This window comes from Xyrauchen texanus, chromosome 31, assembly GCF_025860055.1.
Source record: "Xyrauchen texanus isolate HMW12.3.18 chromosome 31, RBS_HiC_50CHRs, whole genome shotgun sequence".
NCBI classification, from domain to species: domain Eukaryota; kingdom Metazoa; phylum Chordata; class Actinopteri; order Cypriniformes; family Catostomidae; genus Xyrauchen; species Xyrauchen texanus.
This window is the reverse complement of record NC_068306.1, coordinates 28,168,588-28,195,843: the sequence shown is the minus strand read 5'-3', so window position 1 is coordinate 28,195,843 and position 27,256 is coordinate 28,168,588. Positions and strand designations below refer to the sequence as shown.

Below are 27,256 nucleotides of genomic sequence, written 5' to 3'. Positions count from 1 at the left end.
ACCTAACTTACTATATTTATATTTACAATCCCAAAACCCAATTCCAAAAAGTTGGGACAGTATGCTATTAAAATCAAAAAGAAGTGTTTTTTTGTTTGAAGGTTTGTAAATTAGATTCCCCTTTGCTACATTGAAAGCATTTTAACAACACTTTGATGTTTTAACTTGTGAATTTATTATTATGGTTTTAAATATACACTAATTTCCAATCAGATGATTTAAACACGCTCCAAAAAAGGTGAGACAGGCAATTTACGACAACAATCTGAAGAGTTGAAATAACAAGGTGATGTGAAACAGGTGAGGCGGTCATGTTACTGTACATAAGGATCCTCCAAAAAAAGCTTAGTCCTTCAAGAGCAAGTATGGGTAGAAGCTTGTCAATTTGCCAATAGATGCATCAGAAAATAATCCAGCGCATTGAGAGCAATGTTCCCCTAAGACAAATTGGATGGATTTGGGGCATTTTACCCTCTACAATGCACTAAATAGTTGAAAGGTTCTAGGAATCGGTACAATCTCGGTGTGTGAAGGGCAAGGCCATAAACCACTTCTGAACTTCAGACATCACTGTATAATTTGTTTGTAATGGATTTCATGGCATGGGCTCTGGAATACTTAAGTAAACGTTTGAGTCAACACTATTTGCCTGTATTTTGAATTTTTCTTATTTGATGTCTACTAGCAGACAAAAAAGCAAAAAACAAAGGCTGTACCACCTGTGAAATATTTGGAGGGTGAAGTAATATGGGCCAAATTCATCCGCAGACCATGGTGGCCATGCCAGGTGACTGTTGACCCACTTGAGGGAGTTTACCACAGAATTAAAGGTAAGTCCATAACCACAGAAGAAACTGAAACTCTCTTCTTTATTAACTTGCTGTGAGTTTTTCAATAGTGTTTACTGAATATGGACACTCATTTAGTGTCATAACTTCTAGCTAGTGGTGTTGGTGAGTTGACTGTGATTTATATATCAACAATAATAAAATATATCCCTTCATGTACATGCTTTGTGCAATTGTGTTTCAGAGCAAACAGATCAGAGTCAGTATTTCCTCAAGACGTTTGGAAAACCTAAAGAGCATGCATGGGTTCCTGAGCGATCTACTCATATATTCGTTGGTGGATATCAGTTTAACAATCTCCCCTTTGTTAGAGGAAGCGGACAGCAACAATATAAAAACAGCAGATACCCTGTAATTTCTGAAACATCCTTTCAGTTAAATTGATATTGTGCAACATACACCTTTTCAAAACTCTTGTGAAATGGTTACTCTTGGGTTAATTTGCAGGTATCCAAGCGTTTTATGAACGCATGGAGAGCTAGTGTGGCTGAAGCAGAAGCGCATGTCCTGGAGAAGCCGAGAGTAAACACTCCCTGCTCAGAATTCATCCAGAACCTCTCTGATGGAACCAAAGCAGACAGTAAAATCAATGTCTCTGTGACAAAGAAGTCTTCAGTGGAATTCCCTGACATTAAACCTGTGACCAATGGAAGAGTTGCTCAAAAAGACCACTTGCACAACTTCCCACATAACCAAAGGTCTAAAAACACTAAAAGGGAAAGAAAGTCATCATCCACACAATTTATAAAAGTTAAAGATTTCAGTTGTGAGAAGGATAAGTTTGTGGAAGCTTTGGACAGTCCCTACTCTGACATTGATTCGGTACCTCAGATTCGCAGATGTCCTAAAAGTATTGAGCGAATATCAAAGCAGTGTGTTATTGATAAACTTTCGAAATCAACCACATGCCAACTTCCTGTTACAAATGATACAGAAGTAAAGAAGAACATTGGGAATCAGGGTGGCCTTTGGTTCAGCAAAGCAGGGAAAGGTCAAGTAAATGGAGGACTTAGTCGTGCAGGAATTAAATCGGTTAATTGTTCCTTTGGAAAGGTATCTTGCAAAATTAAGATGCCAGATTCAGTATGCATGAAATCCAAAGAAAATCACATCACAGAACTCAAACATTTGTCTGTTGAAGCCAAAAAGGCTCTTGATAGGAGAGTGAAGTGCCTTCCTGCAAGTAGTCGTCTGATGACTAGAGCGCTGAAGGCAATGGAGGAGGCAGAACACATGAAGAATCAACTCTCAAACCAGATTCAAGAGTCGACTTCAAATGTCGAAGCAGAGAATTCCTCAAATGTTTCATTACCTGATAAAACAGGTGTTGACAACCACTTATCTTCCCATAAGAATGTAACTACAACAAGCCATGATTGGAAAATTGACTCAGAGCTGTCCTCTGATTGTCCATGTTTTGAAGATGATGTCATGAAATCTGAGGATGAAGCACCTTTGATATCTCCAGCACCTGTTGTCTTTCATTCATCCAAGTGCAAACAAGAGAGCCATGTTTCTGGTTTGTCTTATAGCTCTACTCCATCTCCTTTGCAGTTAAGCACAGAAGATGTTGAGAACTTGCAAGAAATAACCTTCAAGTCATTATCAAACAAACATAGTGGCCAGCCTCTGTCTTTTGTGCCTGACCCAAACTATAAGTTTAGCACATTCTTAATGCTGCTCAAGGATATGCATGATAGCTGTGAAAAAGATGGAGCACCATGGGTTATTGAACCTTTACCTGTAGATGAAATAATTAAAGAGGAGCCAATACAGATTCTGGCAAAGGGCATAAAGGATGAGTTGACCCAAACAAACACGGTAGTTTCACAAAAATGTAAACCTGGCAAAATTTCTGGCTTCAAATACAAACAGAAGAAGATCAAGAACAAAACAATTAAGATCCCAAAGAGTGACAAAAACAACAGCAGTGTTATCCCTGAAAAACAGCTAACTTCCATCATTTCGAAGAATGCTCCAAGGTCTAGCAAATATATTCAACCTGTGGAAAATAGAAAGAAACTTTGCGTCCTCACGGCACCCTGTGAGATCACAGAGCAAGTCCATTCCAAATATTCATTGGACGTACTGATTCCAGAGCACCAAATTGCTTTAGAGGAACCAGGGACCAAGTTTTCTGTCAGTGTGCCCAAAAAGCGTTGGCAGAAGTTTGACCAAGTCATTGACAATGTGTTACACATAGACATATGTGATCAAGAAGCAGAACGACTACCTGGGTTACCCTCAGAAAATTGTCACGTCTTGGTGGGTGGCACAAACAAGTCAAGTTCTTTTGTGCCTGGGAAGGAAGTGAATATGACTGCACCAGAAATTTTTCGAGGCAACTGTCCAGTAAATTATATCCCTACTGGTATAGGTAATCAAAGTATAATGTTATCTCTGTAGTCTATAATTTGTTTTACTTGCTTTAAGTGGGCTCAAAAATGTTTGTTTTTCACAGAATGCAAACGTATTAGAAAACCTAGCAAAAGACTCATAGAATGGACAGAGGAATACAATCAATTGTTTTCCACTAAGAAGAGAGCAAAAAAGAAACCTGAGTCATTTTCGAAGGTAGCTCAGTTTCAGCAAATAGAATAATAGTTTCTACTCTTCCTCATATTGTTCAAAACCAAAATGACTTTTTTTCTCTCTCATGAAACACAAAAGATGATGTTGGGAGAATGAAGCCTCAGGCACATTTCACCAACCTTTTGTTCCATTAAAGAAATACAGATTGGTTTGAACAACGTGAGAATGAGTAAATTACAGAATATTTTTGGGGGGTTAACTCTTTAAAGTTTTCTTATATTCTATTATTTAGTATAATATTCTGATAAATATTATGCATTTGGGAATAGGTTGAAAAACACAACTGCAGTGGTCCATTGGAGAAAACATCTGGTGAATGTATAAAGGAACCTCAGGTAATGGAACAAGGTGTGTCGAAATCACTTCCAGAAGTACAGACTCCTCCTCCAGAAGAGATTTCTAGGAGTACTTCTTCGATAAATACCACTCCTTGTCAAGAGAGTCAAGTTTTTTCTGTAGACACGCTAACTCCGCCACCTGAAACTGTCCCATCTCCGTGCAGAGAAATTCCTCAAAAAGAGCAGTTTCAAACCCAAAATGGTATAGCAGTTGGTAAGTAGTTCTTAAGTTTAATAATAATTCAACTGTAAATTAATGCACCCATCCATCCTTTTTCTGAAGATGGGATTTATACTGTAGCCTATGCAAGCAAAAATCTTGATTGCTGTCAAGAATTTAGATGACACTCTTTTTTTTATATTAAAATGGTAGATGCAGAGTCCATATTTTATTTATAGACTTATAGCAGACATAAACTGCTTTGTTTAAACATATGTATTTTGTGTAAACTGATTGTCTTCAGTACATGAGAAAATGTATTTACTCAAGTCAAAAATAATTTATTGCATCATATTTTTCATTACTTTTGAATAGGTGATGGTGTGTGTCTAAGCACAAAGAGACAAAGGAAGCCTACCAAAAAGATTCTTGAAAGTTCTATTGAAGCTGAACCAATTCTCATGCCTAAAAGAAAGGTACTTCTATAACTTTTAATAAGTGATAGACAGATATATTTTGGCTGATTAATCGGATGATATTTTGCCATTTTGTCATTATCGATATCAGCTGATAACTGTGTTCACTTGGCCGATTAACAGAAGTGTTATCTTTCCCTTGTTTCAGTTCCAAAATCTACAAAGAACAATTTTGGGTTTTAAGTTTTTTTCACCCCAAGTTTAAGCAAATTTTATTAATATTGTATAATTGTGTCATTTTTTAAATATTCTGTAGATTTGATTGGCTGTTGTTAAAATGTATTATGTGTTTCTCCATTTTTATTTGCCGTCCTGCTCTCTAGATATCGGTATTGGCATTGGCCATTAAAAAACTAGTATCAGATGACCACTACTTACAAGTATTTTGCAAAGTTCACTCAAGTTAGCCAGTGAATCTTTGTTGTAAAGAACAGCAAGTACATTTAATACTTTTTCTGATTTTAGTGTAGAAAAAATGTAATTGATAGAAGACACTTGTAACACAATTGTAAGACAAAACAAATTAACAGCATAACTGTAGCCTGCTCAAATAATACAATTTATTAGGAATATATAGACATATGGTATTGTGATAATGCCTTAAAAGAACATTGTAGCTTTTTTGGCAGATAAAATATTGCAAATATACAATATGTTGGAAGAAATTAAAATGAGAAGTTTGGCCTAATGCTATTATCATTCACAGGTGAAGTCACAGAAGACATCTGGACATACTGCTAATTCAGGTATGTTTAATGAGAGCCTTCAAAACTATTCATTAATCATAACAAAGTTAATATATGGGAAGGCATTATTATTTTAGGAATATAGCCAGCAGTCAGAGAGAATTCCAGGCCTTTTCACAATGGACTAATAGATGTCCATCCCTTTTGTTCAGCACTAATCTATTCTAAATCTGACCATTTTGTTTAATATTGGATGAAAAACATAAGCATGTTTAGCTATCTTATCATAATTGGAACTCAGGCTCTACAAATTATGAACTACTGTAGAACATCTAGCAGTTATTGCCATGTTTACAAAGTAAACCAATGATGAAATCACAGAAACACAAGGAAAATAATGAATTTAATGTTCTCTATTTTCCTATTTAATCTGCATCATTGAGTCCCACAATCATCATCTTATTAACTGGTTGGTAGCGTAAGTTAAACTGGTGGTCAAAATATATTCAGGTATCATGTGTTGTGCCAAACTTATGGGCAATTTTGTTAAAGATTTGTATGTATAATAAGTGTGTTACTATTGTGTTTTAAATGAAGGGATGGGACAACAATCATCAAAATGTAAGATTAAGATATCTTCTGATTCCATCAACACAGCAACTGCCCCAATCTTAAAAAGCACAGAGGAGACAGAAAGGGACCCTACCGTTCCTCAGCCAGTTAACAAAGAACCTGAGATTGTTTCAGATGCCCTGGACTCAGAGGTTAGTACGATGAACTCGTCAAAATAGACTTGAATCAAAAAACTGTAAAAATAAATAAATAAATTCAATCTTATACGAATATTATACACTTATTGGTGATTTTGTTTTTTGGAACACCTGTAACACTACTCATTTATCAAATGTATTTTCAGATGATCATGTAGCAGCAAAAGTGTTCTATAAAAACCTTCCCTGCATTCCACTTAAATAATTTAACATACTTTCCTCTCCAACTTCTTCATGAAACTGCCCAAGCCCTCGATCACTTAACAAATGCCACAAAGAATAGTCAATTTAAGTTAGCTACAAGTATTGTGGATTAAATATCAATCTAACCTCTTCCAACATCAAACTGTTTAATTTACCTAACTTCACTTACAAGTGTAAGTAGCTTTCCCTTCCATCGTACACTCTGCTTGTCCCTCCCTGTGGCCTTAGAAAGGTATATCTTATAGCATTGGCCTAAGTTGAATTTGCAACCTAGTTTAATAGAATAATTGTTAATATAACAATATATTAAAAACAAATTTTAAATGCCACATTCTAAGTTTCTTCGCAGTTTACCGGAAAAATTACCACTTAAGGCTCTACAACAACAGTAAGTTTTATTGACTTTCAAACAAATTACGAGTACACATGAGAACACTTATTTTTCTCAATTACTCACACACTGCTTTATTATGACATCGAAACACTTCTACTCTAATGTATTATTTTGAAAAAATATACATTTTAATGCTTGTATTACAGACTGACCTACATGTACACACTTAATCCGATGTGATTAGCTTCCGGGGTAGCTCACCTGATAGAGTGTTGGACTTTGGACTTGGAAGACTGTGGTTCTAGAACAGTCAAACACGCAAGGTGACACATTAGATGAAAGTGCCATAGATGTGAAACAAGATGATGTGGTTTCTCAGAAAATGTGCTTTTCATTTCTCATTTTGTTTTAGGACACTATTGGTTAGTTTTAGGTAAAAGTTTTAGATTAGGGTGGTACGTTTCACTGATTAAAATGTAACATTGGCTAAAAAATTTGTGTGATTATTACAACACCATTTCACTCGCTTTTGGTGCCCCCCTCTGGACATTTCACTGGGAAACTGTGGCAAAACATGAAATAAAGCATGCAGTTTCATTTTTCAAAAATGGTGCCATGGTCACAAAATTGTTTGGAGATCAGGCTGGTAATCCTGCAGTGCTATAACTACTGTTGCTGCTCACGTAGTCTGTTCACATGTCACATGTGCAGCTTTGGTGTCTCAAAGTTAGGACATCAACCTTCCTAAATGTTGCATTAAAATATAAGTATAGTCATTTAAAAACTATTCATCATGTCTGACATTTCATTTAGATGTTTGTACCTAGTTCTGACTTATGTTCTGAGAAAGAAGACGTTTCACAGTCTGATGAAGGACTTTTGGCTAATAAGAAGTTCTCAGGGGAGAAAGGAGGCTGTACCTTACTCAAGGAGAATGTGTGTCAGGTGAGTATGTTTCCCTAGGTCACAAATTGTGTTACTTCCGAAACTGAAAGCACTGATATTAGGGCTGCAACTAACGATTATTTTGATTATTGATTAATGTAACGATTATTAAAATGATTATTCGTCTATTCATCTATTATTGCAACGATTAATCATTAGCACTTAACTGATTATTCAGCTTGTGCCCCGACTTAAAAGTTTGTATTAAATGTGCTTAATAACAATAAAGAGGACAAAATCAGCTTTTAAAAATACCTCTAAATTACACTCACTGAATTAAATTGAAAATGTTTAATTCAGTAATGAAATTCACTGCAAACAAATCTTATTGTCATCAAGTGTTTTAGACTTGTTTTATATTTTAAACAAGATACATTTACTTTAGAAGCAACATATAATAATTTAGACTTGCTTTAAGAGAATGTATCAAAAATATAAGTGTATTTTGTATATACATTTGAAGTCAGAAGTTTACATACATTTAGGTTGAAGTCATTAAACTACTCCACAAATTTCATATTAGCAAACTATTGCTTTGGTGTGTCTTTTAGGACACCTACTTTACCTACTATATCACAATTCCAGTAGGTCAGAAGTTTATATACACTAATTTAACTGTGCCTTTAACAGCTTGGAAAATTCCAGAAAATTATGGAAGCCTTTTAGGCAATTAGCCAATTAGGTTCTGATAGGCTATTTGGAGTCAATTTCAAGTCCTACTTTGTGCCTGTCTTTGCTTGACAACATGGGAAAATAAAAAGAAATCAGCCAAGACCTCAGAAAAAAAATGACCACAAGTCTGGTTCATCCTTGGGAGCAATTTCCAAATGATTAAAGGTACCACGTTCATCTATACAAACAATAGTATGCAAGTATAAACACCGTGGGACCATGCAGTCATCATACCGGTCAGGAAGGAGACGCATTCTGTCTCCTACAGATGAATGTAGATTAGTGCGAAAAGTGAAAATCAATCCCAGAACAACAGCAAAGGACCTTGTGAAGATGCTGGAGGAAACAGGTAAACAAGTATCTATATCCACAGTAAATCGAGACCTACAGTATATCGACATAACCTGAAAGGCAGCTCAGCAAGGAAGGATTCACTGCTCCAAAACTGACATAAAAAGCCAGATTATAGTCTGCATGTGCACATGGGGACAAAGAGCTTACTTTTTGGAGAAATGTCCTCTAGTCTGATGAAAGAAAATTTGTACTGTTTGGCCATAATGACCATCATTATTTTTGGAGGAAAAAAGGTGGAGGCTTGCAAGCCGAAGAACACTATCCCAACCATGAAGCATGGGGGTGGCAGTGTCATGTTGTGGGAGTGCTTTGCTGTAGGAAAGAATGTTGCACTTCACAAAATACAGTAGATGGCATCATGAAGGAAATAAAATTATGTGGATAAATTGAAGCAGCATCTCAAGACATCAGCCAGGAAGGTAAAGCTTGGTCGCAAATGGGTCTGCCAAATGGACAAAGACCACAAGCATACCTCCAAAATTGTGGCAAAATGGCTTAAGGACAAAAAAGGGTATTGGGGTGGCCATCACAAAGCCACAAATTTGTGGGCAGAACTGAAAAAGTGTGTGCGAGCAAGGATGCCTACAAATCTGACTCTGTTACCAGTTCTGTCTGGAGGAATGGGCCAAAATTCCAGCAACTTATTGTGAGAAGCTTGTGGAAGACTACCCTAAACATTTGACCCAACTTAAACAATTTAAAGGCAATGCTGCCAAATACTAACAAAGTGTATGTAAACTTCTGACCCACTGGGAATGTGATGAAAGAAATAACAGCTGAAATAAATAATTCTCTCTACTATTATTTTGACATTTCACGTTCTTAAAATAAAGTAGTGATCCTAACAGAACTAAGATAGGGAATGTTTTCTATGATTAAATGTCAGGAATTGTGAAAATTGAGTTTAAATGTGTTTGGCAAAGGTGTATGTAAACTTCTGACTTCAACTGTAAGTATACTTCTGCAAGTGTATAATGGGGGAAGACTACCTCTCTCTTACTTTTCTGTTCACTTCAATCCATCTTTAACTCACAATAAAAGCAAAAAAAAACTTCTTATTAATAAAGCTGCGTATAGCCAATTATCTTCACGATATGAAATGCACAGTGACATATAATATGATTCAATAAGTCGTGAGCCATCGCTTTATAATCTAGCTCTACTTATTCTGTATTTTCTTATTTTGTATTTTTGCATTACAATTCCCTCATACTTTAGGATCTACATCACCTGAAGATGTTTGGAAAGTTTAGAGTGCATCTGGACTGTGATCTGTGTAATTCTTCCTCACGTCAGTCAGGTGCGAAATGCAGTGCTGCTCTCGCGCATCATCGTTAGAGTTTAATGTGATCTCATGTTACGTTAAATGAGATGAAACGACAGTTCGACAACGAAAATGTTTATAGAGAATGTTTTATTGTCGACGTTGTCGATAACGTAGACTAATCGTTTCAGCCTTATATGCATGAAAAAAGGACTGTTTATCTGTAGCACTATATAGAATGACAATGACCTGTATTTGTTTTACTTATTGGGATAGTTTCCCCAAGTTAAACCATAGACCAAATTTTCCCACACCAAACAAAAGTGCACTTTCAAATTATATTTTTAGTTGGACACACTTTTGTAAAATTTTTAAGACTTAAAATTGATAGCTTCAACTCAGTTTTGCAAAGCTAATTGGTTTAGCAAATCATTCAAAATAAACTTCTCACTAATTCCAATAGACAGTAGCTATGTTTGTAAAAGCATATTACCATGCTACTCATTACGTAATACAGTATGTATACTGTACACATTATGCAGATTATCCGTATGCTTGACAACAATGTAGCATGCAACCATTTTAAATGCTAAGCACTGCTATTTCACATACTATTTTTTAGAAAATATTTGGCAGTAAACAGTATAGACTGTGCAGTAGTAGTGGACTATGCTAGTATTGCTTTCCAAAGATAGCCAGCAATTTAAGAAACACTTTAATGACTTCTTTCTCTGCTTTGTTTTTGAAGGTGTGTGAGAAGCAGGGAGATTTGCTTCTATGTGAGGGACAGTGCTGTGGGACATTTCACCCGCAATGCATAGGACTGAAAGAGTCTCCCATAGGACAGTTTTTGTGTCAGGAGTGCACATCTGGTGAGTACCTGCTTCATAATGCACATTCCACTTTTAACACTTTTGAAGGCTTCCAGTAATTTTACTGCTCCTTGGAAGTGTAACCTATTTATTTATCATTATTATGTTATAATAGGTGTACACTCATGCTTTACTTGTAAGAACCTGAGTGAGGATGTTAGGCGTTGTATGCTTCCTGAATGTGGGAAGTTCTACCATGGAGAGTGTGTTGCCAGCCATGCGCCCACAGTGCCTCTGAACCTGGCCTTTCGTTGTCCCCTGCATGTCTGTCTGGCGTGTTTCATCACAAATCCAGCCAATTCGGCCATATCTAAAGGTTTGTTGTGCTTAGTGTGATAAATGGGCTTCATCTGAGGTTTTCAAAGAAAATGATCTTACAATCCCCCACTGAGCAAGCTAAAGGCAACAGTGGCAAGTAGAATCACAATAGAGTGACACAAGTACTCTAGAATGAATACTCATAAATTAGATTTTCATTTTATTTTTTCACAAAATTTGTTGCAGATTTGTTTTCCTATTGTTAAAAACTAAGGCTGTGTCAATACAATAAAATAATCCCATTTATTTCAATATATTGAAAGGAGAATGAAACCGTAATAATGACACATTTTGTAAATGTTAACATTTTTTAAACATTTTGTGCACTTTTATCTGAATATTTGACAGTGTGATTGTGGGTGAATTTATTCTGAAATTTACAGTGTCTTGTGTCTCAGGCCAGCTAACTCGCTGTGTCAGATGTCCTGTGGCATATCATGCCAATGACGACTGCATACCTGCTGGTTCTGTCACACTGACCGACAGCATTATAGTGTGTCCCAATCACTTCACATCACGCAAAGGCTGCCGCAACCATGAACACGTCAACGTCAGCTGGTGCTTTGTCTGCTCAGAAGGTCAGCTCCTGCTGTGTAATAAAGGATTGTCCCGCTAGAATCATTGGAACCTCTGTTTATATAAATGATTTACTTGTATTGTTCTAAACCATAATATTCAAGGTTAAAGGAATAGTCATCATAGATCATTCTCTCATCAAATGTATGTGTACATTTATAATATATATCCGTACAATGCAAGTCAATGGGGTCCAAAACTTCCAAGCTCCAAAAAGGACATAAAGTAAGCACGAGGCCGCAGGCTGAGTGCTGTAGGTAATCACAGCAGTGCTGATTTAGGGCCATATAGCACGATTGCGAGTGTGATATTGCTTATATACATCAGTTCAATGAACAAGTACATTTAAAAAAATGAGGAATAACTGAATACGGTCATAAAAACGCATTTGTGCATGGAACTACTTTATTACGCTACCGATCAGAATCTGCCATTGCTGGTTCAAACCAAATGATGCGTCCAAGCCTTCTTTAGTAATACAAAAATGTCACTTCAGAAATAGTATCTGGACAAACTGTCTGCTAGAATGCCAAGGATCTGCAAAGCTGTAATTGCTGTACGTGGAGGATTTTTTGATGAGAACTCTTTGAAGTAGTTTAAGATGTTCTGAAATTTGTTTTCAAATTGTAATAGTAATTTTTCATGTTATTAATGTCCTGAATATACAGTATATTGTGATCAGTTGAATGCCACTTTGGTGAATAAAAGTACCAATTTCTTTCCATAAGAGCAAAATTATTCCAAACTTTTGGCCCCCAATGTGTGTTTGTATCAGTGGGGATTTCTTTAAGACTGCAAGGGAAGCTCAGCTTCCCCTATAATGTCAAAAAAATTATGGTCAAATATGTACTATTGTGTAGACAATTTATTGACTAAAAATGCGTTAGAACAAGTTCATCTCGAAGACGAGTTCGTTCAGAATCAGCTACATTACATATAGCAGGTCGGCTGACTCGGCTTACTTCATATACATTCCCGTAGCGTCAGTGCATTTCCCTGTTGAAGCCGAGCGTCCATTGACTTCAATGGGGCTGCTCTGAACAGTTTTTTTCAGTGCTCCGAAAATAGACGGTCATTGGATAAATGCTGCGATTATGTCCCGCCCACGGATGCTCAGCGTCTCTGGGGGTGAATGAGGAGTGGGCTGGCCCGGACTCCGGGCTTCCGCGTGATGATTGGAGGATCTGTCGAAAGACTGCATCTCCTTTTGATTGACAGCGAATCTGTATTATAAGAAGTCACTGAAGCTATTTCGCGCTCAGTCCCATCGCGGATTTCTCAAGTGTAGTCGAAAGACAAACTGCTGCAACCTATTTCTTTATATTTGTTTGGCGAAATTGCTAGTCAATTTGCATAATACATTTCACACAATTATACACCACATTCCTTGTTTCAGTTTTACCAAGTTTAATATATTTTGTTTTAGAGTGTTCGTTCGTTTGTTCATTCATTCATTCATACAGTAGGCTAGGCTAGCGTCAGTACGGGTGAAACTGCATACGATGGCAGACGGTGCTAATATTGTCGACCTGATTTTGGCGAAGCCATTTGAAAGTCTTCCTTACGAGGAAAAAATTAGAATTAAACAGCAGGGCAGATCAACACCTAAGATTGATTTAGTGCAAAAAATAGGGTAAATAAGTTTATAATGTAGGCCGAAAATGAGCTTCCCCTCTTTGAAAGACCAGCAGCCGCCACTGGTTTGTATGTATGTATGTATATATATATATATATATATATATGCAAAATAGGGAGAATTACCCCTGCTTGGATGGCTTTTTTTCCACTGAGAAAGCTGATCTCCAGAAAGCTGACAGCAGTTGCTTGGGTGTGGCAACAGGTGATCACACACACTCTGTGTCTCTCTCTCTCTCACTCATACACACACATACACACACACTCACTTGGTACACAACTTGGTAGAAACAGCAGAAGCACAAGTATCTGACATTTCACCCCACACTTCCTGTAGCACTTGCCATAGATGTCTTTCAGGCACTTCTCACGCACCATCTAGCTGATCCCAGAAAAGCTCAATGGGGTTAAGATCCATAACACTCTTTTCCAATTATCTGTTGTCCAATGTCTGTTTCTTTGCCCTCTCTAACCTTTTCTTTTTGTTTTTGTTTCAAAACTTTGCAATTCTTCCCTAAGGCCTGAATCCCTGAGTCTTCCCTTTACTGTTGTTCATGAAACTGGTGTTGAGCAGGTAGAATTCAATGAAGCTGTCAGCTGATGACATCTGAGGTATCTATTTCTCAAACTAGAGATATTTATCTAACTATTACAAACTATTTATCTTACTTAGTTGTACATCTGGCCTTCCACATCTCTTTCTGTCCTTGTTAGAGCCAGTTGTCCTGTAGTGTACACCTTTGTATGAAATCTTTTGTTATAATTACAATGATAGGCTGATGAGTATCTAGACAAAGCCGTTTATTTGATTTGTTTTGCCATTTTGGACCTAATCTTGACCTAAAGACATGCCAGTCTATTGCTTACTTTGGCAACTCAAAAACAAACACAAAGACAATGTTAAGCTTAATTTAACTAACTAAATAGCTTTCAACTGTGTTTGATATAATGGCAAGTGATTTTCTAATATCAAATTAGCAATTTAGCATGATTACTCAAGGATACGATGTTGGAGTGATGGCTGTTGGAAATGGGGCCTGTCAAAATTTTATAACAAATTACTTCTTTTCAAATAGTGATAGTGCTGTTTTTACATCAGTAATGTTCTGACTATACTTTGTGATAAGTTGAATGCCACTTTTGTGAATTAAAGTACCGATTTTCTTCCGAAGCAGCAAAATATGTACATTATTCCAAACTTTTGGCCGCCAGTGTATATTTCATTATATATTTTTAGTGACTGCGGAATCAAAAACAGGAAAAATAATAATAAGAAAAAACTCAGAATCTTAAACTATCGGCACAGATTTTTGCAGATAACCGATATCATTCAACCTGTATTCCATACAACTCGAGTGGATTAATCTATGTCTTCTGAAGCAATACAATCATTTTTTTGGTTGAGAAACAGAGCAAAATGGAACTCCTTTTTCCACTATAAATCTTGACATTTACCTTTATGCTGCTTTTATGTTCTTTTTGAAGCCTAGAGGTTTTGGACCCTGTTGACTTACAATATATGGAAATGTTTGCTGTGTATCATATATATTTTTTAACTAATTAATCTGAATTAATTATGGTTCATGATACATCACAACAATCACTTAAAAATGTCATCATAAATATATTTAATATATACTAGTCTGGCTGGACCATGGCATCATCGTTCCCTGTCTGTCTTGTGTTTCGTGTACTTTCTTTGTGTGAGTGCACGGGTCCGGTTGTGAGTTACCTCTTTGCGCTCTTCGGTTGGTCTTGTTCGTGTTCGGAGCATGGTGTCTGGATCCTAACTTCCTGCCTGGTTTGGTTTCGATCTGATCCGGATACTCATGCTTCATGTTATGTTTGTTTGTTTTTCTCTCCCTCGCGTGTCTCTCACGCAGCTGGCGTGTGTGATAAGTGTTTCCATGGGAACACTGATCATGCCGCTAATTAACATACTGGCAGCATCTGTCTCCTCGCTGATTCCCTGCCCATTTAAAGCCTTTGTTGTGTCATTATTGAGGCTGGATTGTTGAATGTAGTCTGTAGTATGTTGTGTGTTATCTTTATAGAAAGCTGTTTGATGCGAAGTATGTTCCCTCACTCTCTCTGCCTAGTTTGTCCTGTCTCGTGTATCTGTTTGGTCGCCCATCTCTGCCCGCACGTCGGGAGTGTGGTTACCTTCCAGTTTGCTGTACGCTTGTTCCCTGCACTCACAAATTTTTCAACGGAAGATTCCTCATCTCTGCCAGCGTGTCAGGAGAGTGGTTACCCTCCAGTCTGATGTTGTGCCAGTTCCCCGTGCAAAAGGCTCTTCAGCAGAGGATTCCTTGTGGTTGCGCTTCTCGCCTTCACGGCTTGTGCTCGCCTGCAGGAGTTCTCTTCACGGAGTATTCCTCACTACTCTGCTGAAGTTTATCATTTACTGTTAATAAATCCTTTGAACTGTTCCTTTGCTCTTGGGTCTCTTTGGCTTGCTCTGTGACAGAACAATCCAGCCACGTTGGACCCAGCAGAGGAATCTACTCTTTGCTCTGCCCTGTCTCAGCAGGAAGCTTTTCTGGGACGTCAGCATGATCAAATCTCTGCTAATTACCAGGATATGGAGATGATGGTGTCCTGGCTTGCTGAGCTCACCTCTGTCATACAAAATCTCCGCCAGTTGCTTGATACCAGCCTCAGCCAGAAAGTTACCTAACTGGCTCTGGCGATTCCCCAGCCTCAATCCTCCCAATCGAGCCCTGCCCCAATCCTCCAGCCCTGATCTCAGGTGAGGCACCCTGAGCTCACAGCCACAGAGGCTGTTGGCCTATCCCTGTCAGTGCACACGACCACGGAGGTCATTCCCCAGACTCTGTCGGTGCTCACGGCCACGAAGGTCGTTCTCTAGACTCTCTCGGTGCCCACGACCATGGAGGCTGCTCCGTAGTTGCAGCTGTCTGTGCTCACGTCTGCGGAGGCCATTCCACTGTCACGGCCAGCATTCATGGCCATGGAGGCCATTCCCCTGCCATGACCAGTGCCCACATCAGAGCGTACCAAAACTCCACCCCTGTGCCTTCCATGGCTCTGACCCACTTCCTCCTGACCCCTGTCCAGTGGCTGCCACCCAGTCCTCTGACCCCTGTCCAGTGGCTGCCGCCCAGTACTCTGACCCCTGTCCAGTGGCTGCCGCCCAGTACTCTGACCCCTGTCCAGTGGCTGCCACCCAGTCCTCTGACCCCTGTCCAGTGGCTGCCGGCCAGTACTCTGTCCCATCTGCCCTGAGACCACCTCCCAGGCCTCCTCACCACACCCTTTTCCTTAAACTGCTTCCCTGGTTTCCCTTCCCTCCCTGTCTGTTGTGTTTTCTGTTCTATGTTAGTGCTCATTTTATTTGTCTTGTCTTTAGTTTGATGTTCCCGTTTTGTCCTGTCTTTGTGTGAGAGCACGGGTCCGATTGTGAGTTACTGCCGTGCACTCTTCAGTCACAATCCTGTCATTCTGTCAGGTGTGTTTTTGCTCCTCACAAATCTGCTGAAGTTTATTATTTACTTTTAATAAATCCTTTGAACTGTTCCTCTGCTCTTGGGTCTCTTTGTAGTGCTCTCACTGTTTTGTCAATACTTTGTCTCAAAGAACTGGCAAGAAATTGGTTAATCATCATTTATTTTCATTATTTAAATATGTTCAGTTTGTTTAGTTTTTTTGCAGACAGAATTAATTTGACACATTTTTCAGGTATTAATCTTTGGTACAAGTATATGTATACATACCATAAAATCAGTGGACATGTTGTAATAAAAGTAGGTCAAAATCTTCAGGCATTTTACAGTGGACTTTTTTCTTTAATTCATATCAAACTTTACTGGCAAGAAAAACTGTGTACAGTGTGTACAGTACATTGCCAATGCATTATTAGACACTATACATACAGATATAAAACATATTGAATGCTGAAGATTAATTTGCTGAAGTTTAAAATCTCAAAACTATTATTTTCTCTGGCTGCAGTTCAGTCTCTAAAAGTAAACCTGGCTGCAGCTAGCTGAACAGCCATATCCTTCTTGTGCACACGCTGGAACTTTCTATCGAAGTTTCGTTTTTGACACTGGTTCAGATGAAAGTGAATGAGTGTTTTCAGGCAATGCGAAGAGATATGGCAACTTGGTCCCACTCCTGGTTCACTGCTTGTGGGTGAAGTCTCCATTCTTGGTACAATATATCCACAGCATAACCACCAGTGTCACCAAACAGAATTACAAAAATAATCACCTTAAAATGAATAGCCTTAGAATTCATTATAATGAGTTGTTGAAGTTAATTTAGCCGTACCTTATTAATTTCGTGTTAAGGAACTTTCAGTATATTGTTCCCTTTCTATGACCTTATCAGACACATTTCCTCATTAGAAGCATTTCCTTTCTGTGTATCACTTCTCTGTACAGGAGGTATTCTGCTGTGTTGTGAATCGTGTCCTGCAGCATTCCACCAAGAGTGTCTGAATATTGACATGCCAGAAGGAAGCTGGTACTGCAATGACTGTCGTGCTGGAAGAAAACCGCACTACAAGGAGGTAGTGTGGGTTAAAGTGGGCCGCTACAGGTCAGCATGCACAAAACTTCCTTTCAAACTTTTAATAATATCATCATTCTTGACTTCAATCATTTGACAATCATTTTACACATTGTTTTTAGATCAGTTTTTGTTCTATTATTTGTTAGATGGTGGCCAGCAGAGGTCAGCCATCCCAAAAACATCCCAGAGAATATCTTACGCATAAGACATGATATTGGAGAGTTCCCGGTCATTTTCTTTGGCTCTAATGACTATCTGTGGACGTACCAAGCCCGTGTTTTCCCTTACATGGAAGGTGACGCCAACAGTAAAGAGAAAATGGCAAAGGGAATTGACTCTACATATAAGAAAGGTATCTTCTGCATAACTTACTACTAAAACATGGCTGAAATGACTATTGAAATGTCCCTAAACAGGTAAAATCTGAAATTTTTATTATTGACATTTTTCCACTTTCACTTATAGTGTAAATAAAGTTTTGACAACAAAAGCAGTCAGAATGTAGTTTTTAAACTGCATAGAGACTTTTTTCTTATTACCTCACTGTGACCAGGTCATGCCAAAAGTTATTGATTTGTCTGATATCAGCAAGTCATTTTCTTTTTTTTTTTTGACCGGGGATTACATTTTGGGTTTTGAAAGTTACATTACATTTTATTCCTTTATGAAGTTTATTTTTTGTCTTAAAAGATCAAGGAAAATCTGATTCCTCATGAGGTGGCCCCTTTTAAAGCAAAAATTGTCAAAAAAAGAGTAATATTTCTCAAATTCAAATGCTCAATATGGTTTCAGCTTTAGAAGAAGCTGCCAAAAGGTTCAAAGAACTGCAGGCCGAGAAAGAACTAAGACAACTCCAGGAGGACAGAAGAAATCACAAGAAACCTCCACCTTACAAACACATCAAGGTACCTGTCCATAGTGAGATGTACACTAAGAGATTTAATGCCAGCTTTTAGTTATACCAGTTAAAGGTTGACTGATAGTGGATTTTGCTGGTATGATAACTAAGGTGGTGGAAAAGACTGACAACCTATTACTCGGCCAATAATTTTTCAAACGTATTCATAGAATTTTTTTTTTTTAATTCTAATTGTTTCCTTACTATGACAGGCACAGACATAGAGGCTACAAGAGCCAAAATAAAATCCCAGAATTGCATTTGCAACCAAAATCCCACTAATAATGCTGGATAAACCATCACAAAATATACATACATATTTTAGACTCTTATTTTGAAATGATGGAGACTTGGCTCCGGTACAGTGCTCTGAGTATTTTTTTATTTATTAAGTGTTATTTATTTTAAGTATTTTTTACTTATTAAGGATTTTGATTAAGAACCAGATTAAGGACATTGTAATTGAAATTGGAGACGCGGTGTGCTGACGGGCATTATTTCCATATAATCACATTTTTCTTTGCATACCTCCGCTCAATTTCATTATGTAATCAGAATAACAATATATGCATTGAAGTGAGGATAAAAATATGGATTAATATGGTCAATGATGAAAGATTTAGATACAACAAATCCCCAGAAGATGTCAGTCATTGTTTTTATTTTACCTCTAGAGGCCATTTTTATACTGTAGAACAAAGTCATTTTAAAGCTGAAGTATTTAATTTCTACGAAACTAAAGCCACAAATGTAATTGCAAAAATAACAATGTTTTCTAAACAGCTTTCTGAATATGCCCCTAGTCTGCTGTTATTCGAACTGTCAGATAGTCCCGCTCCCAACTCATGCCATTGGTTTAGTAACATTGTTGGGGCGGGTCTCTCAAAACAAACACAGGAATTTTATAGTGCCACAGAGACACAGTTTTTACAGTTTTCCAGAAAATGAACATATGAATGTCTTTCTTATAGTTGTCTCCACATATTAAGCTGGGATAGAAGTATTTTAACACTGAAAAAGTTACATACTTCAGCTTTAATTAGAACCCTTCAGAGGAGGAACACGGAGGAATAAAAAAATTATTATCTGCAGCTATCGGCATAGATTTTTGCCGAAAATCGAATGTCCTAAAAAGCAACTTATTAATTGATGAAACCGATAACGGTCTTCCTATATTGCCAGTGTAAGTCTTAACAAGACAATCTTGTAGGTGAACAAACCAATCGGCAAAGTGCAGATCATCTCGGCAGACCTTTCGGAGATTCCTCGCTGTAACTGCAAAGCAACGGATGAGAACCCTTGCGGTATGGACTCGGAGTGCATCAACCGTATGCTGCTGTATGAGTGTCACCCACAGGTGTGTCCTGCAGGTGAGCGCTGCCAGAACCAGTGCTTCACCAAACGTCAGTTCTGCCAGGTGGTGATCTTTAGGACACTGTCTCGAGGCTGGGGGCTGCGCTGTGTGCATGACATCAAAAAGGTAAAAATGTCAATGTCCTGAAAATTAAGCTTGTCAGCAAAACCTAGTTATCTGCTGTCTACATAGGCAGCTACCTCCTAAGTCAGCACTGTAAATTAAATGGAACCTCATTACTAGTTTTAGCAACCTAGGTTTGAAATAGTCTTCTAGTGGGCAGCTGATTACGTCCTGTAACTTTAGTTTTCGGTTGAAATACAGAACAATCCATTGTAAAAGACATAATATTGATAGTCAGTGTGGATGTGGAGGTAGTTCACTTTTGTTGGTCAAGTCTCCTCTCTGACTAAGTCTGTGACTTTAATGCCCTGACCAAGGGGGATTTTGTTAACGAGTATGTTGGAGAGATGATTGACGAGGAGGAATGCCGTGCTCGGATTAAGCATGCTCAAGAGAACGACATTGGCAATTTCTACATGCTTACGCTGGACAAGGTGAGATACTACAACTACAAGCATGATTCAGTGTCTTTAGCCTGTTAATGATAGTTCATTCAAAAATGAAAATTCTGTCATCATTTGCTCACCTCTGTGGCCTATTGCGCTAGCGCTAAGCGTTATGCTTTAAATAATGAGCTCAAAGTCAATGGTCATGGCCATGAAGTTTTGATGTTTTCATGCAAGCATGGCCTAACTTGGCCTGCCATGGGTTTGGCAAAAGTTTGCATGAACGCGCTAATGGGCTGGTTCAAGTGCAATTTAATTCAGAGGTTTTTCTCCTGTTATTGCACCGTCAGCATCCTATTATACTGTATAGTCCATTCCCTGTCAAACACCAGCGATATAATCAAAGACAGCACATTTATAAGAGGTTGGTAGTGTAAAGGGACTGTATGCAATGAATTGGAAGAATATAAATATTTATATGTCTTTTATTTTGAAAAGTCTAGTTCCTGGTTCATGCCATGTGATTTCATGTTTCCCTCCATGTTCATGTGTCTTGTTTTCATTGGTTCATTGTTTGATGACTTCGTTATTAGTTCTAGTTTGTCATTGGTTTTAGGTTATTAGGCCTGTTATCTTGTTTATAGTTCATTGGTTGTCTTGTTACCCATGTCTGTGTATTTAAGCCCTCATGTTTGCCATTGTCTCTTATCAAGAATTGTTTGTAAGTGTAGCTTTGTTGTTTTGTTTAAGCCATGCCAAGTCTAGTTTATGTCAAGCCTCGTTTATGTTTAGCCATGTTTTAGTCATGTTTATGTCTAGTTCAGTTCTCATATAAAGTTAGGGTTTTGGATTTCACGTTTATTTAATAAAACTGCGCTTGGGTTCTTCACTCCTTCGTCTTCATCATTGCCAGCAACAGCATACGTACATAGGGAATTTAAGTATTAATAATAATTTTCATCTACTGACACAAATCATGGCTGGTATCAACAGTGATTGTATCGGAACACACTTAACTTATGCCGGTCGATTTTGAACAATAAAATTAATTTAGTGAAACAAAAAAAATACTTTTTACTCTCTCCAACTTCTTTCACCAGTAACATAAAAATCACTATGACAACAGGTGGAAAAATACCAATATAAATTATATATAAGCAATAATAATTGAGAAATAAACCATGACCTATAGATAGTTTAACACTAATCTCATAAAATTGTTTAATAAAACAGCTACTACAGTGATCATCAGGGACATCATTTGATGTTCCACTATATTGTCAGAGTTTGGACATGAACTTTATTACCACCTGCTGGTGAAATCTCCAAACTGCAAATGCAGGAACTGTTTGGACTTTGCGCTGAAAACAGATCTGCTTTTGAAACGTCTTCGTGCAATGACCTACTGTATTTCTTAGGAAAATAGCAAATTGTGCTTTCCGTCACTTCATTAACATACAATACACCCACAGTTTGTGTGCATACACCCACAGAAAGCGCAAACACTCCCACCCACGGCCACTTGGGCTTTGCGTTGGCACAAAAATTGCACTTAGAATTAGTGTTCTCACAAAAATGTGAGAAGACATAGAGCACAGTCGTTGCACATAGTGCTCTGCTTTGTGCCCTCACAAAATTAGAGTCCCTCATTTTGTTCCAAACTTGACATTCTTTCCTCCATGGAGCACAAAATATAATGTTAGGCCGCCTCAGTTGCCATTCACCTTTATTGTATGTGAGTATATAAAAAGATGCAATGAAAGAGAATGGTGACTGAGGCTAACATTTTGCCTCTTTTTGTGCTCCAGGGAATAAAGTAAGTCATATGGGATTGGAACAGCAAGAGGGTGAGCAAATTATGATCGAATGTTCAATTATGGGTGAACTATGCCTGTAATATATTGTTTTGTCAGTCTATAAATTCTTTGAATTCTGTTAGGATCGAATTATTGATGCCGGACCCAAGGGAAATGAAGCCCGTTTCATGAACCACAGTTGCCAGCCGAATTGCGAGACCCAAAAATGGACAGTCAGCGGTGACACACGTGTTGGGCTTTTTTCACTTACAGATATCCCTGCTGGTAAGTCAAATCTTATTTTATTTTGAAAATATTATAGCACACACTTTGCATTTAAACCGCTCTTGTAAGTACATTGACGTGCTGAATTTTTCTTTAAAGGCACAGAGTTAACATTCAACTATAATCTTGAATGTCTGGGTAACGGGAAGACGGTGTGCAAGTGCGGTGCATCTAATTGCAGTGGATTCCTGGGAGTGAGGCCCAAAGTGAGATGATCCTTAAATTTTACAAATTCATTGATTTTTTTTCTCCTTTAATAGTGATTAGTTTATGCAATTGTCTTTTTGTCTGTCAGAATAACCCACCATTAGATGAGAAGGGCCATAAACTAAAGAAGAAGTCACAGATGAAACGCAAATCCCAGCAGGAAGTGGTCAAGGAGCGTGAGGGCGAGTGTTTTAGCTGTGGAGATGGAGGACAGATTGTGACCTGCAAGAGACCAGGCTGTCCAAAGGTTTACCACGCAGACTGCCTCAATCTCACCAAGAGACCCGCAGGTCAGTTTTCTAGTCGTCTTGGCCATTGACTGCCATCTACAGGATGCTCAGTGACTGTTGCATATTGCACCCAAGAATGGCAAGAGCTAACTATGCCACGTCCACACTAATATGTTTTCCAATGAAATTGCATTGATTTTGCTATGTTTACACCGCTCATCCACACTGGAATGGCGTTTTCGTCCACCAAACACTGAGACTTTCAAAAACACTCTCTAGTACCACAGGTTATGAAACGGAAAAGGCACAAAACGTTTTAGTGTGGACTTGGGCTAAAATAGCCAGTTCCAATTTGATTGGCTGGGCTCAAAATCCTGGGAGTCTGGGTCCACAGGTTGTTTTATATAGTTGGTCAGACAACCCTTCAAAAGTGGGCTGTTCTTGGTCAGAATGAGCTGCAATATTGACCAGTGTTGGGGAAGCTATTTTGAAACTGTAGTTTACCACACTGCAAGCTACTCATAACTTGAAGTAATAGTTCACCTAAAATGAAAATTCTCTCATCATTCTCTCATCATTTACTCACCCTCATGCCATCCCAGATGTTTATGACTGTCTTCCTTCTATTGAACACAAATTAAGATTTTTAGAAGAAGATTTCAGCTCTGTTGGTCCATACAATGCAAGTGACTGGTTATCAGAACTTTGAAGCTCCAAAAAGCACATAAAAGCAGCATAAACATAATCCATATGACTCCAGTGGTTTAATTAATGTCTTCTGAAGCGATCTAAATGATTTTGTGTGAGAATAGACCAAAATATAACTTCTTTTTTACAACTGTGAATTATCACTGTGTATGAAATGTGCCATATAAATAAACTTGCCTTACCTTGCACAACTTGAACAGTCAAGCTACTCCATTAGACCTTTAGTTAGATACACTGCAAGCTATTAACAAAAAGGGGAATAGCTGAGCTGTTGTCAAGCTACTGAAAAATGTAGTTATGTTAGTAGTGTTGGTATTTTTAGTTAGTTACTCCCCAATACTGATGTTGACCATTCTTGGAGACAAGTGTTCTAATGACTTTTAGTTATGTTTTAGGATAGTTATGAAAGCAATGTCTTTTTATTTAAGATGTGATTTATACCATCAGTTTGCATTTCAGGCCGTTGGGAGTGTCCCTGGCATCAGTGTGACTTGTGTGGAAAGGAGGCGTCTTCCTTCTGCGAGATGTGCCCTAGCTCCTACTGCGTTGAACATCGGGATGGCATGCTCTTCATATCCAAACTGGATGGGCGCTTGTCATGCAGCGAGCATGACCCCTGTGGTCCTGAGCCCCTGGAGCCTGGCGAGATCCGGGAATATGCTTCGGAACACACCACCACGCACCCAATCAAACTTAGCAGCGTGGCCAACCCTAAATCCACACCTCTAAACACTATAACTATCCCAGAGTCTGTCTCACACCATGATGTATCTCCTCAGGTCTCCTTTGACCCCTCCAGCAGCCCTCCAATGTTTAACATCTCTCTAAACTGTGCATATTCACCCATTTCTCCCTATGGCGAAGAACAATAAGAAGAGGAGGAGGATTTGATGGAATTAGAAAGGGATTTTAAGGGCAAGAAGAACATACCTGATGGAAATCTGGAACAATTTCAGATGAGGGTTTAATCTATTAAGTATTGAAGCTAACTGGCTTGGTGTTTCTTCGGTTATCAAACTATGTTATAGCCATGCTCTTGTTGTCTGGCCTCCTGGTGGAAACAGTACAAGCTATTAGATGCCTTTTTCTGAAGTTCTGCACTTTGAGGTCCATTAATACATTTAGTTGAAGATAACCTTTTATGAGATTAAATGAGACTAGAAATTTGGAAGATCATTGATCTTAATAACTGTATTTCAGTGCAGCACAGGTAAGATTCAAAAACTATAATATGACAGTATTCACGTCCAAGACCATCTTCATCACCAGTTTAAAACATGGGATTGCACCCAGCATTGTGTCTTCAGGAATTATTTATTTGCAGACAACTGGCTTTGCACTCACACGTACAAGACTAGTGAAATACTCTGAACATCACAAACAAAATATTAAGAGGAGTATTGTTGTGAAGGTTCTGTAGAAAGAGAATATTAAACAAAACACATTTGTGCTGTACGTTTGCTCTGTGAGCAGATGTCACCCACCTTAGGTTGCTTGTCAATAAGTTAAAGGAATAGTTCACCCATTTACTCACCCTCATGCCATCCCAGATGTGTATGTCTTTCTTTCATCTGGTGAACACAAACAATGATTTTTAGAAGAATATCTTAGCTCTGTTGGTCCATACAATGCAAGTGAATGGTGACCAGAACTTTGACGCTCAAAAAAACACATAAAGGGATTATAAAAGTATCCATATGTCTCCAGTGGTTAAACCTAAATCTTCAGAAGTTCTGAAAAACAGATCAAGTCATTTTTTTATTCTAAATTCATCTCCCTGCCCAGTAGGTGGCAGAATGCAAAAACAATCTGAAAGTAGAGATTGATAGTAAAAAAGGACTGAAATATTAATCTGTTTCTCACCCACACCTATCATCTCGCATCTGAAGACATGGATTTAACTACTGGAGTCTTATGGATTACTTTTATGATGCCTTTATGTGCTTTTTGAGCTTCAAAGTTCTTGTCACCTTTCACTTGCCAACAGAGCTTAAATATTCTTCTAAAAATCTTTTTTGTGTTCTGCAGATGAAATAAAGTCATACACACGTGGGATGGAATGAGGGTGAGAGAATTTGTATTGTTGGGAGAACTATTTCTTTAAGAGTACAGTAAATTGTGATGGGAATTGATAAAATGATACCATATGTTTTGATTTACCACATCCTCTAAAGAGACATAATCATGGTTTGGGCAGATAGGCAAAAGTATTTGACTCCTTTTTTGTCTGAGAACCCTGTTTTCAACTGGGGTTTTTAATACATCAAAGCTATAAAGGAGAAAGTGACATTGCAAGCCGCTTTACAAGCACTCCATGTCAAGTTTTTGGCTTCAAATCTGGCATTATTCTTAGGAGCTGATATTGTGAGTGTTGTTCAACATAAAATGTGAACTGACACTGCTCCTATTATAGATGTAAAACACTAATATTTGCAAATGGACTAGTCGTCTGTGAAGTTAATTTATATGACAAATGAGGTGGGCTTGTTGCTTATCTGTATGTCAACACTCCTGAATCTGCTCTTCTGTTTTTTCCTGACCTCTCCAATCTAACAGGCCGATGTGTTTCTAAATGTTGCACAGCATTTCAACTTTTTTACTGTGTTCATGTATGTTATTGCACTCTACGGTTTAACACTGCTTCTAAGAATCATTCCACTTTAGGGTATTTCAGACAGAATATCAGGCAAAAAGGCAAATGTCTGCTGCCTTGATAGAGATTTTAAGTGTGCTGTAGTGCTTTGTACTGTACAGAATAAACAGTACAAAATGTTTGTGCTTTTTGCCTCTGGAAAAATGATTACTGTTTGACTATTAATTATTAGGTAACACTTTATAATAAGGTTCTGTTTGTAACATTTAACGCATTCGGTATCATAAAATAACAACGAACAACGTGTTTTTACAGCATTTATTTATCTTTGTCAATGTTCATTGTTAATTTATGTTAGTTCATGATGCATTCACTAATGGTAACATATAGAACTTTTAATCTTAAAAATGTTTAGTATATCTTAAAGTAAACATTAACCAAGATTAATAAGTGCTGTAAAAGTACTGTTAATCGTTAGTTCATGTTATCGTATGCAGTAAACAAATGTTTACGAATACAACCTTATTGTAAATTCTTGCCTCAATGACTATTATTTAATTATTTAACAAGTTAATTATTTTTATTTTTTCTGCTGTCTTTACTGTTTTTGAAGTATATATGCATTTGTTGATCAGTAGTTCCCATTTATCAAATGCAAGCAGAACTTTTCACTAGCCAAATTTAAAATATATCATTTTACAAATACATTTATTTTATTTTCAGTTTATACTGTTATAGCATATATAGATAGCAGGTTCCACAGCAGCCTTAGTCATCTTACCGAGGACTCAAAAATGTTTTACTAATGTTCAGATTTGCTTCAAGATATCTGTAATAATTTAAATGAAATCCATTCCTCTGATGTGACAGAATTGTGCATGTTCATAGGTGGAAATTGCGGGCGGGTTGGGGGGATCAGGACCCCCCCCCCCCCATCTGAGGGTTGTCCCCCCCTAAAATATCATTAAAATACGTGTATTGTAAATAATATAATGATATATTCTTAAAATAATTGTTTAAGAAATAAAATAATACAAATGCAAACGGGGCAACAAGAAAAAAACACTTGGTGTCCCCTTCAAAAATTGCTTGA

The 27,256-nt window shown here is 37.8% G+C and overlaps 1 protein-coding gene across 1 annotated transcript in view; it reads left to right on the top strand.

Annotated features, from left to right (window-relative positions):
- LOC127624912 (histone-lysine N-methyltransferase NSD2-like) overlaps window positions 1-24,627 on the top strand; it is a 29,393-nt gene extending 4,766 nt beyond the window's left edge. Inside the window, 21 exon segments of the mRNA XM_052099844.1 lie at window positions 686-830; window positions 1,033-1,199; window positions 1,296-3,225; window positions 3,310-3,422; window positions 3,710-3,992; window positions 4,314-4,414; window positions 5,121-5,160; window positions 5,698-5,881; window positions 7,236-7,353; window positions 10,392-10,515; window positions 10,631-10,831; window positions 11,232-11,411; window positions 17,454-17,610; window positions 17,730-17,935; window positions 18,376-18,488; window positions 19,692-19,961; window positions 20,276-20,392; window positions 22,284-22,425; window positions 22,525-22,631; window positions 22,721-22,922; window positions 24,030-24,627. Coding sequence (XP_051955804.1) covers window positions 686-830; window positions 1,033-1,199; window positions 1,296-3,225; window positions 3,310-3,422; window positions 3,710-3,992; window positions 4,314-4,414; window positions 5,121-5,160; window positions 5,698-5,881; window positions 7,236-7,353; window positions 10,392-10,515; window positions 10,631-10,831; window positions 11,232-11,411; window positions 17,454-17,610; window positions 17,730-17,935; window positions 18,376-18,488; window positions 19,692-19,961; window positions 20,276-20,392; window positions 22,284-22,425; window positions 22,525-22,631; window positions 22,721-22,922; window positions 24,030-24,538 — 5,409 coding nt within the window. The 3' untranslated portion in view covers window positions 24,539-24,627.
- Window positions 24,628-27,256: the final 2,629 nt, after the last annotated feature.